Here is a 10410-nt window from a genome sequence, read left to right as displayed (position 1 = left end):
GGACACTTCAGTTAAAGGGCCTTGGTCCAGTGAGGTCTGGGAGAGAGGAAGTGTGGGTGGCTGTTTCCTTTTCCTGAAGTGACCATGTAGCAGAATTCAGTATGGAAGGCAAAGGACAGGTGGGGCAGCAATTGGGGCACTGGGGTGGGGCATGTAGGCCTTGCAGAGGGGGTGGTAACCCCTCAGGGGGATATTTGGCCCCTGTTGGGGGGCAATGGCTCTTGTGTGGGGGCCGAACCCACTGTTGGGGGGGCCAAATCCCGTGGGAAGGCAGCAATATATATATATTCATGTATTCATGAAACATGTATTTAGAGATTACTTTATTATTATTATAAGAGACATGCTTTAACACTGTAGATATATCAATAAAACATTGTCCAACTGATCCCTGTCTCTGTCTTACTCTCTCTCTCTCTTTATAGTGGTCTTTTGTTTTACTTGTGGAGAAACATGGATTTGGGGGTATTTTACAGAGTGGAGGCACCTAGTTAGAGTGGGTCCCAGCCTGGGGTCCAAGATGTGGCGGCAGGTGAGAAGAGAAGGCGCCTGCAGGGCAGAGCTGACATGGTCACAGGGCCCTGGGGGTATAATGGCCATCTCTAGAAACCCTACTCTGTGACAAAGTGCAGTTTCCCAGAATCCGCTGCACCTGTCTCCTTGAACCTTGGTAGGCTTCATGGCCTCAGCAGGGGCTACCATCCCCGCTGTTTTCACCCCACTCTGCCATAACACACAGAAATGACAAGTTTTGCTTGTCAGCACCTGAGGTGCAGTTTCCCAGAAACCCCTACACCTATCACTTTGTATCTTGAAAAGCTTCATGCTATTTTCATCAGAATCAGGAAAGAAATTACAAAGTTATAGGCATTTTAGTTATTCCCCATTATAGCGTATGGCCAAAACACTGAAATGGCATTGAAACAGTGTCAAAACTTGAAAATAGTTTCAGCCAAAATGAAATTAAATAACAATTCAAAATGCCAAAATGAATTGCTGTCCTGTTGAAACGCTGAATCTGAAACTGAAACGAAACACAGGCGTTTTGCACAGGCCTAGCATCTAACCCTTTCTGTGCACTATATCTGGAGCCTAGGCATATGAATCAGAGCTGTCTTACATGATCTTGTATCCAAAGGTTAGCTATTCAGTGTGAGTTGGTAGTGCCACCTTCCAGCTGGCCCCACATGAGACACAGCCACACTTCTTTCCAGGTTCCAATAGGTCTTTTATTACAGGATCTTCTCAGCAAGTGAAGTCAAACATGACGTGAAGTCAAACATTACAAACATGGCAGTGCTTACTAGGGTGTGCGAAGCGTCGGATGCTGATTTGATTTGGAGGAGATTTGGCCCTATTCTGTGGCCTAATCTCCGAATCTGAATAGAATCAGGGGACCAGTTAAAAGCTCCAAATTGATTTGAAGCTGTCTGAATCGATTTGGAAAAGATTCAGAGAGTTTCAGCGATTTGGGCAGTCCCCAATGGCTGCAGCAGGGAGCTGGACTTGGCCTCCATGCTGGTAAGCAGGGGGTGGGGGAGGGGAGGCTGGAGGAAGGGGGAGGGGACCATGGCCCCTGCCAGGCCCCATTCCCTGCCTGTTCCCCCAGCCCACCTGAGAACCCTCCACATGAACCCTCCAACTCCTGCCTGCTGTCCCAGCACCGCCCCCACATGGCTGCACCGCCCAGTCCCAGCTCCCAGTTGTTGGAAAAAAATACATTTTCTTGTCAACTTTAACAGTCTTTAAAAATGGTCAGTTCTTGAAGCATGCTCCCATTGTGAGATGTTTGTTCACACCATTTCTTGGTTTAGATTTTTGGCATGATTTAAAAACAATTCTGGAACATCTTTTATTGTAGCTTGAACTTGGCTGAGGGATAACTAGCTGGTTTCCAATGTACCTTGTACTGTCCAAGTTACCTGCTGTATAAAACAGAAAGGTGGTTAGCCATGTTAGCCACACTGCCTACCTTTCGTATAGAACTGGCATTGATAGAGCACCAGCCTTTCATGCTTGACATCTCTCCTCATACACCAAAGGTAAGACAAGCTAGGGACTATTTCCATTGTGTTCAAGTCTGAAATGAGTTTAGAATTCCATAGGCATATTTAGAAAAATAAGGCATCAGTCTTAAATTCCTCCTCATCCCAGTATGCATTTAGTTGGAGAAGCTTGTGAACCAAAACAACAATGTAAAAAAATCTTAAAAGTACAAAAGATTTAATTAAATAAAGTTTCATATTTTATTTATGCCCCCTCTCACCATGTAAACACACACAGAAGCAATAATTTTTTTTCTGCAGCTCCCCAGCCCTCGTATATCCCATAATTAAATCCAGTCTTCAACTCTGACCCACAGAAAGATGACTTTTTAGAACAAAACTCTGCAATATTTTTCTTATATCTGTTTCTAATTACATTAAGCAGTCTAAAGACTAAGCATTTTATGGTGAAAAACAATGGCTGGAGCAGCCTTGTTCTAAGACACCCACAACAAGACATTCCACCAGTCATGTCAGTGTGTTATAAATTTCCAGTTTTATTTTGTACCATATGCACAAACCCTTCATTTTACCTTTTACATAAAAAGGACTTCAAGAAGCAAGACAAAAATAACTTACGATTATATGAAACATAACTGTAACAAATCACAACACTATACATATTAATAGAAAAAAGTGTAACTAATTCTTCAAAAGATTTATGACTTACAATATGCAACAGATGTGACACTGTAGTAAAATCATCCAGATATACAGTATGGTATATGGAGTTCAAATCTATATATGTGAACATGTATAAATATGTACAAGTGTCTTAAGGTTGATGGAAAACATATTTCCACTCCCTCTCCCCACCAAAGTGCTTTGTGTAAAAATATTACACAAGATACTCTGCTTTCTGTATAAAATAGAGATTTTTCTTAATAAAAACACACCCCGTTAATTTTTAAATGTGGGTTTTTGCTTTATCTGTTCCTAGAAAAGATAATAAAACAGACAACTTCACACAAACAACAAAAAGTGCTGTTTAAAAATGTTGCTATAAAAATTGTACAGTCAAAACTGGGAATAAACACAATTAGACGATTTTTTTACAAAGTCATTCACAACTCTTTAAGGAAATCACAAAGTACAATATCATATGACAAGTGGCATTAACATTGCAACACTTCAGCAACTGGTATTAGTAAACTATAATGTCTTTCTTTTTGATATAAAATGCTGTTTGAAGCTACGTTTTTCAACTCCAGTGTAGACCCTTTTCTACTGTAGATATAAATATACCATTTGAGTCCAAGAAACAGAATGATATAAAAAGAATTATTGTAAATTACTTAATTATAATATTGTCTAATGTACATTTTCTAAAATAAAACCGTCTTTTAGATACAAATCCCTTTAGAAAGTTAACATTATCCAGCAATCTAAAACAAAATGTATCAATGAGGCACATGTATTTGCATGAAACTCTGGCATTAAACTTTGTATGTTTCCATAAGCACCATTTTTCTTCTGTAACATGACAAACAATTCCCTATTTAAATATTCAAGAAAACAATCACATAGAAGGGTTCTTTTGCCTATAACTCTCTGACTGAACCAAGTTGATCTCTTGAAGTCTGTCTGTACTTGTATGGGAATAATGAAATAACCATGAGGGATCACTCTTTGATACATAAGTAAACAAGGCATACCTTTCTACAAGCCGGTAGGCAGCCCATCTCCATGCACTTCTGGTGACAGTATTGTGTTTCACTTTATGATCAAGGCACTTTAAAAACTTGTAAAACATGTGATTGACTTCTAAGACTATTTTTTTTTCAAACTTAACTGATAAAAAGGAAAACTGTCAATGTCCACTTTTCGTTTGGTCTTCTTCTATTGTTTCTGTTGTGCTTTGCCATTATAAGGCCACCTTGCTGCATAGTTGGTGCATTCACAGACTAGAAAATAGTATCTCAATAGCTTCAAAGGTCAGAAAGGTCTAAATCTGAACTCTGCAGTTATCTCCACCTGTGACACACAGTATGGCCAGATACAGACATTACACTTGTACTGATATAAGTGATCAGAAACCAGTCTATACCTGTAACAGAACAGAAGTACAGTAGATATAGACTGGCTTAAAAATGGCAGAAACCAGTCTAAGATTTGCACCCCACACCAAATGGTGAATGTGTGTTCTGTTCGCTACCAATCTAAACTATGTTGCTTACAAAAAACCACGCAACTTAGATAGATTTTGCCTCAGGCTTTTTGAATATCTGTACCTAGCCTAAGTGACCAACACACTTTGGTGGGGTCTTGGTTAGAAGGTAAACTTAGCTAATTTGACAACATACATACCCAAGGAGCTTTTTCTCCCTGTACTGATGTCAACTTGGCATGCCAGAGATGGGGTAGCCACAAGGGGCCCGATTCTTATGACTGGCGGTGGCTGCACGCCTGCCTCCAGGTTGATGGCAGTGGAGGGGCTGAGGTTATGCTGCCCCAGCTCCTTTCCCTCCATGTGCTGTGAGCTGCGCGTACACCCGCTGCTGCCAAGAAGCTGGTGCAGGGGCTTCAGAGCCCAGCACAGCTGTTTGCAGCCTCCCAGCTGCCTTCAATAGCTAGCCCAGGCTCTGAGCAGTTGTACTAGGTGGCTGGCAGGCTACAAAAAGCTATGCCGGGCTCTGGAGCCCCAGCACTGGCTCCATGGTGGCAGCAGCTGTACCCGTACTTCTGGGTGGATAGTGGGGGAGGAGCCAGGGTTGTGCTGCCCCAGGCCCCTTCCTGGCTATGTGCTCAGAGGTGCGCACACAGCTGCCGTAGTCATGGAACTGGTGCCAGGGCTGTGAAACCCCATGCAGCTGTTTGCAGCCACCCAGCTGCAGTTGGCCAGGGCTCTGGACGGCTGCTGGCAGAAGCTGCCCAGAGTCCGGGTTGGCTGTGGCACGCTGAGGAAAATGGCCCTGCCTACCATGCTCTGCCACATGTGCTGGGGATTGCTGACCTCTGCCTTACGCAAAAGACCAAGTGAGTTATGTTTGTTCCATGGCCATAGGATGAAGCTTTAATATAGGATACAATTAAATCTCTAACAAGGTCTTTGGAGGTTAACTCAAGGTTAACTCTTTGGGCCAAATGTAAATGATATATATGTTTGTGTCATCAACTGCCTTGCATTGCAGCTTGGTAGAAAAGCTTCAGGTGAATCTGTACTATTCTTTGCCATTGCAAACAGTACATCATAAGAGCTAAGCCAGTGGTTATCAACCCCTTAAGACTCAAGGCACCCCTTGCTAGATTCAAGGCACACCTCAGAAAGTGCCATATTTTAGCTTTTACTTGTTTTTTGACTACAAGAAAATTAAACAACAATTCTTCTATTGAAAGATTATAATAGGTCCAAATGTTTTGGACACTATGGATTCCTATTTGAAATGTCTGAGTTTATCTTATGAATCATGTGTAGGTGTTTGTATACCTAACAATGCCAATATTGTGCACCACCCCACAACACCTTTAGAAGGATCTTGGGACACCCTGATTAAGAATCACTGATTTAGGCAAAATAACACAAGTAAAGACAGAGGGCCAAGTTCATCACTAGTATTGAAAAAGCGGGATGACAATGGATGGATTTAAAACGGAATTTCTGGAATTAAGCTGATCCATACTGCTATGAAATTAAGTGTTCTAAATGTATACTTTGCATTTATAAAATAGATTAAACTTTCTTGTTTGAGTGTGTGTATTCAGATGTGTTTTGTCAGTATTGAGAAACCCCTTATCCCAAATTCATCCCTGGTACAACTACAGCAAAGTCAGTACTGCAAAATCCAAGATTAATTTGGCCCACATTTTACTTGATAGATCACAAAGACATCTCATGTCAAGTAGCTTTTTAAGTGACTTCTGAAATCCAGTTGTGTAGACTAAGGATTCATTTGAAATTCCTATGGCCTAGCGTGTGAATAAGCTCTGACAACTTGCAGCATGCAAACTTGCTGGACTACAATAATTTCTTTGGATCTTAGTTCTTCATATTGTCTCAGGCCATAATCTAAAGCCATCACAATATTAACAAACATTAACATGCATTAAGAAATTCCAAAAGTTTTTGTACACAACATGGATGAAAAACTAAAAAATACAGTTTTAAATAAGTAATCAGCAAAGATGCTTCTGAATTACATGGGAGCACAATGATGACAAAACTCATATATCTACACAAAACTTCATTTTTCCCTAGGCACATGTGGCTTTAAGGGTGGCTGAACTGATTTGGTCATAGCTTAGGCTGAAACTCTGCAGGTCAAAGTTTCAGCATGGAGTTTAAAAGAAAAAAAATAACAGCCAAGTTGTGGACCTCTAAACACCAACAAACCCTTAACTGGAGGAGTCCCTAATGGAAAAACCCTGTAGAATGGTATAGGGATAAAGCCAAAGAGGATCAATACAGATTTGAAAGGCTTCTATACAAACTTATTATAAAACCCTACAAAATTTAATGGGAAATGCTTGTTTGCTACAGGTTATATTTAACCTTCCTACAGGGTCTAGAACAGGGATATAATTGTCTATTAAATTCAACAGTGTGGTTAAAAATTATACAGAAAGATTATTATTTATTAAATTCCCCTCAGCAGTGCTAAGATACAAAGGAAGTCCTTGTACCATTTAAGGTAGTGCAGTTACACTCTTCTTATTCATTGTATAAAATATTAAAACAGAAGAATCAGTGAAAAAAATAGTAATAGCCACTCTGAAAGACTGAAAAGCCAGAGGAATGGGAAGAAAAGACCAAACCAAGGGTTGCAGGAAATCCATTATCTGTGGTCTTTTGCTTCACAAAGAAACCGCAACAATGCATCCAACGGGTGATTCCATGATGCGTCTTAAATTGTTCTCCCTTTTTTGTATTTTTGTGTGTGTTTAGGTTTGGAAGCACCACATACAAATAGCTTGTGCAAAAAATGTGCCTTTAAAATGTTTGTAGTGTTCTCTGGTTTTAGTCTTTAAAAAAGGATTTTCCAAAACCACATTTTTAAATGATGCCACCAGTGCTGCTTGAAAGGATTACAGCAGCAGCAGTTCTCTTATAGTCAGTCTTTGATTTCCCTTTAAGAAAACAGCAGTGCTGCCATGCAGCAGAACAAAAGAAAAGAAATTATTGCTAAAGTTTTGGCAAAGTTCTCTCTCTCTCTCTTTTTAAAACCATGTTCCCCTTCAACCAGTTACTTCTGTGAGGCTGACTGACTGGCAACGGCATTTTCTGCTGTCCAGTAGGAATGAATATGCACAGATACATGTGCATACATGTAGCAGTCTTATATATGAACAATAATATAACACTCGTCCTGAACATCAGACAGGAAAGAAGATATGCAAGAGTATTATGATGTGCCTTAGACTATTTTTAGCTTTCAGTATAGACAGAGGAAAGCTGACTAGGACAACGATCCACTGCATTTATTTGAAGGAAACTGGTGTCCTCAGATCCACTGCGGAACGAATCACCAAAGATACCTGTGGGTGCTGATGGAAGATCATAAACTAGAAAAAAAATATAGAAATCATTAATTAGCACTGAGCAATGTTCAGGTGATATCTGTAGTAGTTACACAGAAGTACAGTAATTCATACCTCTTTAAAAATCCATGCTATGAGCTCCTGAATTGCTTAGTATGGGAGAGAAAACTTTGCTCCACTGAATCCAATGGTAAAATTCCAAATATGCTGAACAGGCTAGCATTTCACCCAGTAATACACATATGAACACACCCAGAGACACACATGCACTCTGTGTGGTGCACGTGTGTGTGTGTGAATGCAAGTATGGACCAATTGTGTGTATACCAGGTCCATTCTTGTTATGTAAATCTAGTCCACTAAAATTCACAACTAAAAATTTTTTTTTTGATTGGTCAAAACTTCATAAGGCCAAAAAATAGTTTGAGTCATCCTGGCTAGCTGCTACAATGCTTCTAGCAGACCACAGAAGTAGAAAGACCATACAAGGCTTAGGGGAGAGTATTACAAAGTGAATACATGTGACAGTATATGTCTCACCCAAAGAGGAATTTAGAGAGTCATACAGCCAACACTATCTGTACACATGCCAGCTGTCATACAGTCATGCCTGAACCACATCCCTAAAGCCAAACACCCCAAGAAGTACTGATACACAGCCGAGTTTTGGGGAATCAAGCATCATCCTGAGTTGGAACAGCCAACAAAGCAACAAGTCTCGGTAACATTTATGACTGAAATGTAGATGCCTTGGTATTTTTAGTTCATAATAGTTACTTACCTGTAATACCAGAATGAGCTGAAAAGGCTCTGTGGAAAACATCGAGCCCCGCTTGGCCCATTGAGGAGGGAACTAGGCAGTCATCAAAAGTAGGGATTGTATTACAAGAGACACCATGTTGCATGTTCCTCTGAGTCTCAGTGTAATGTGGGGGGCAGAAAGTCTGAAGTTGCCCATAAAAACCTAATACAAAGAGAGGAAAGAAGCCATTAAGATATCTGGATATTTTGTTTAGATGGCATAGGCAGAGATTCATAGTACACTGGAATGAGAAACACAGTAATTAAAATCCTGGTTGCATTGACTGAAATTGAATCCATTGCTTTTTCTTCTTTTAGTCCTGTTTCATTACATAGCTTTAAATATGAGAATGCTTCCTTTGGAGCAGAGGTGTCAAAGATCTGGCCTATGGGCTGTATCTGGCTCACAGAGACATGTCATCTGGCCTCCAGTGCTGCTCATGACTCTCAGAGTGACCCACAGGCAACAGGCAGGCCTCACCCAGCACCCACTCCAACTTCCTAAAGCAGAAGAGTGGCTACTGTGTGCAGCACATGGCAGCCACTTCGCATTGCAGAGTGGAAGCTGGAGCAGGCACTGCAGGAAAGGAAAGTGGAAGTGGGCGAGGGTGTGGGGCCATGTGACGGCACCTATGAGAAGCGATGCCCCATGGACAGGACCTGGCTGCCTTGGGTTTTCTGCAAAAGAGACCTGAAAAGTGGAGTGGGTGAGGTGCCACACTGCCAGGACAAGTACTGGGATGAAATCTGCTCAGGATGCTGTGCCACAAGTCTGAGGTGCAGGGCAGCTGTGGGGAAGGGTGATGCTGTGCATTGGCAACTGCCTGTGTTCAGGTTCCTGCTCCCCAGATTGCATGATGGGCTGGATCCATAACCCAGCACTCCCCTGCATGAGCACCACATCTCTGGTGTGGCATGAGGCAGATAAGACCTCTGCCCAGCCAAGGAGGTGATCCTCCCCCTCTACGCGACGCTGGTCAGGCCACAGCTGGAGTATTGTGTCCAGTTCTGTGCGCCCCATTTCAAGAGGGATGTGGACAATATGGAGAGGGTCCAGAGGAGGGCCACCCGCATGATCCGGGGACAACAGGGCAGACCCTACAGTGAGAGACTGCAGGACCTGAACCTATTCAGCCTCCACAAGAGAAGGCTGAGGGGGGACCTGGTGACCGTCTATAGACTCACTAGGGGGGACCAGAAGGGTTTGGGGGAGACGCTGTTTCCCCTAGCGCCCACTGGCATAACAAGGAGTAATGGGCACAAGTTGATGGAGAGGAGGTATAGATTGGACATCCGCAAAAACTACTTCACAGTTAGGGCAGCTAGGAGCTGGAACCAACTTCCAAGGGAAGTGGTGCTGGCCCCTACCCTGGGGGTCTTTAAGAAGAGGCTGGATGCCTACCTGGCTGGACTCATTTGAGTCCCGTTTCTCTTTTTGGGGTTTTTTGTTGTTCTCCCGCCCTGGCGGGGGGTCGGGCTAGAAGATCTACTAGGTCCCTTCCGACCCTTAATCTATGAATCTATGAATCTATGAAAGTCTTGCTGGGGCTCAAAGGCAGGAGGGGGATAGGGTGAGCAGCCATGTGAACAGTGCTGGCTTTTTTTGCCTCCAGTACATGTGGAAGAAATGATTGAGGGCTTGGCCAGTCCTGCCCAGGTTACATTATAGCCCTAGAACGACCACAGCAGGACCATGCTGCACGTGGCGCCCACTCCAGCCACTGCAGGACATCTGTGGGGGCAGTCTGGTGGTCTAATCCAGTCCAGTCTGGCCCAGAGACCAGCCCCTCACCACTCATCTAACTGTGGGGCTGGATGAGTTTGACACCCTTGCTTTGGATGGGGTTTGGGCCCTTTGGCTCCCAACTACTTTCAATCCATCTTGCAACCATCCAGTTTTGACACTATCTATATGCAGGCACTAGCTGACCAAAAATCATTATGGGGAGATTTTTCATCTTAATGGAAAAGGAAGACATGCTCATGAGAACTCTCTTCATTCTACAATCCTGTGCACAGATCTGACATCCCTTCAAACTTCTTTTGGATGATTTAGAGCCACCGTCTGAAGTACTAATCTAAGATAATG

At 42.5% G+C, this 10410-nt stretch overlaps 1 protein-coding gene across 1 annotated transcript in view; it reads right to left on the bottom strand.

The window, feature by feature from the left end:
* Positions 1-4168: 4168 nt before the first annotated feature.
* Positions 4169-10410, bottom strand: part of GLIS3 (GLIS family zinc finger 3) — a 441718-nt gene continuing 435476 nt past the window's right edge. Inside the window, exons 10-11 of the mRNA XM_019517632.1 lie at positions 8302-8484; positions 4169-7544 (exon numbers count right to left, since the gene is read on the bottom strand). Coding sequence (XP_019373177.1) covers positions 7408-7544; positions 8302-8484 — 320 coding nt within the window. The 3' untranslated portion in view covers positions 4169-7407. The remainder of the gene's footprint in view (positions 7545-8301; positions 8485-10410) is intronic.

Source organism: Gavialis gangeticus, unplaced genomic scaffold (assembly GCF_001723915.1).
Source record: "Gavialis gangeticus isolate Ggan-Ray unplaced genomic scaffold, GavGan_comp1, whole genome shotgun sequence".
NCBI lineage: Eukaryota > Metazoa > Chordata > Crocodylia > Gavialidae > Gavialis > Gavialis gangeticus.
This window is presented reverse-complemented; position numbering and strand designations above follow the sequence as displayed.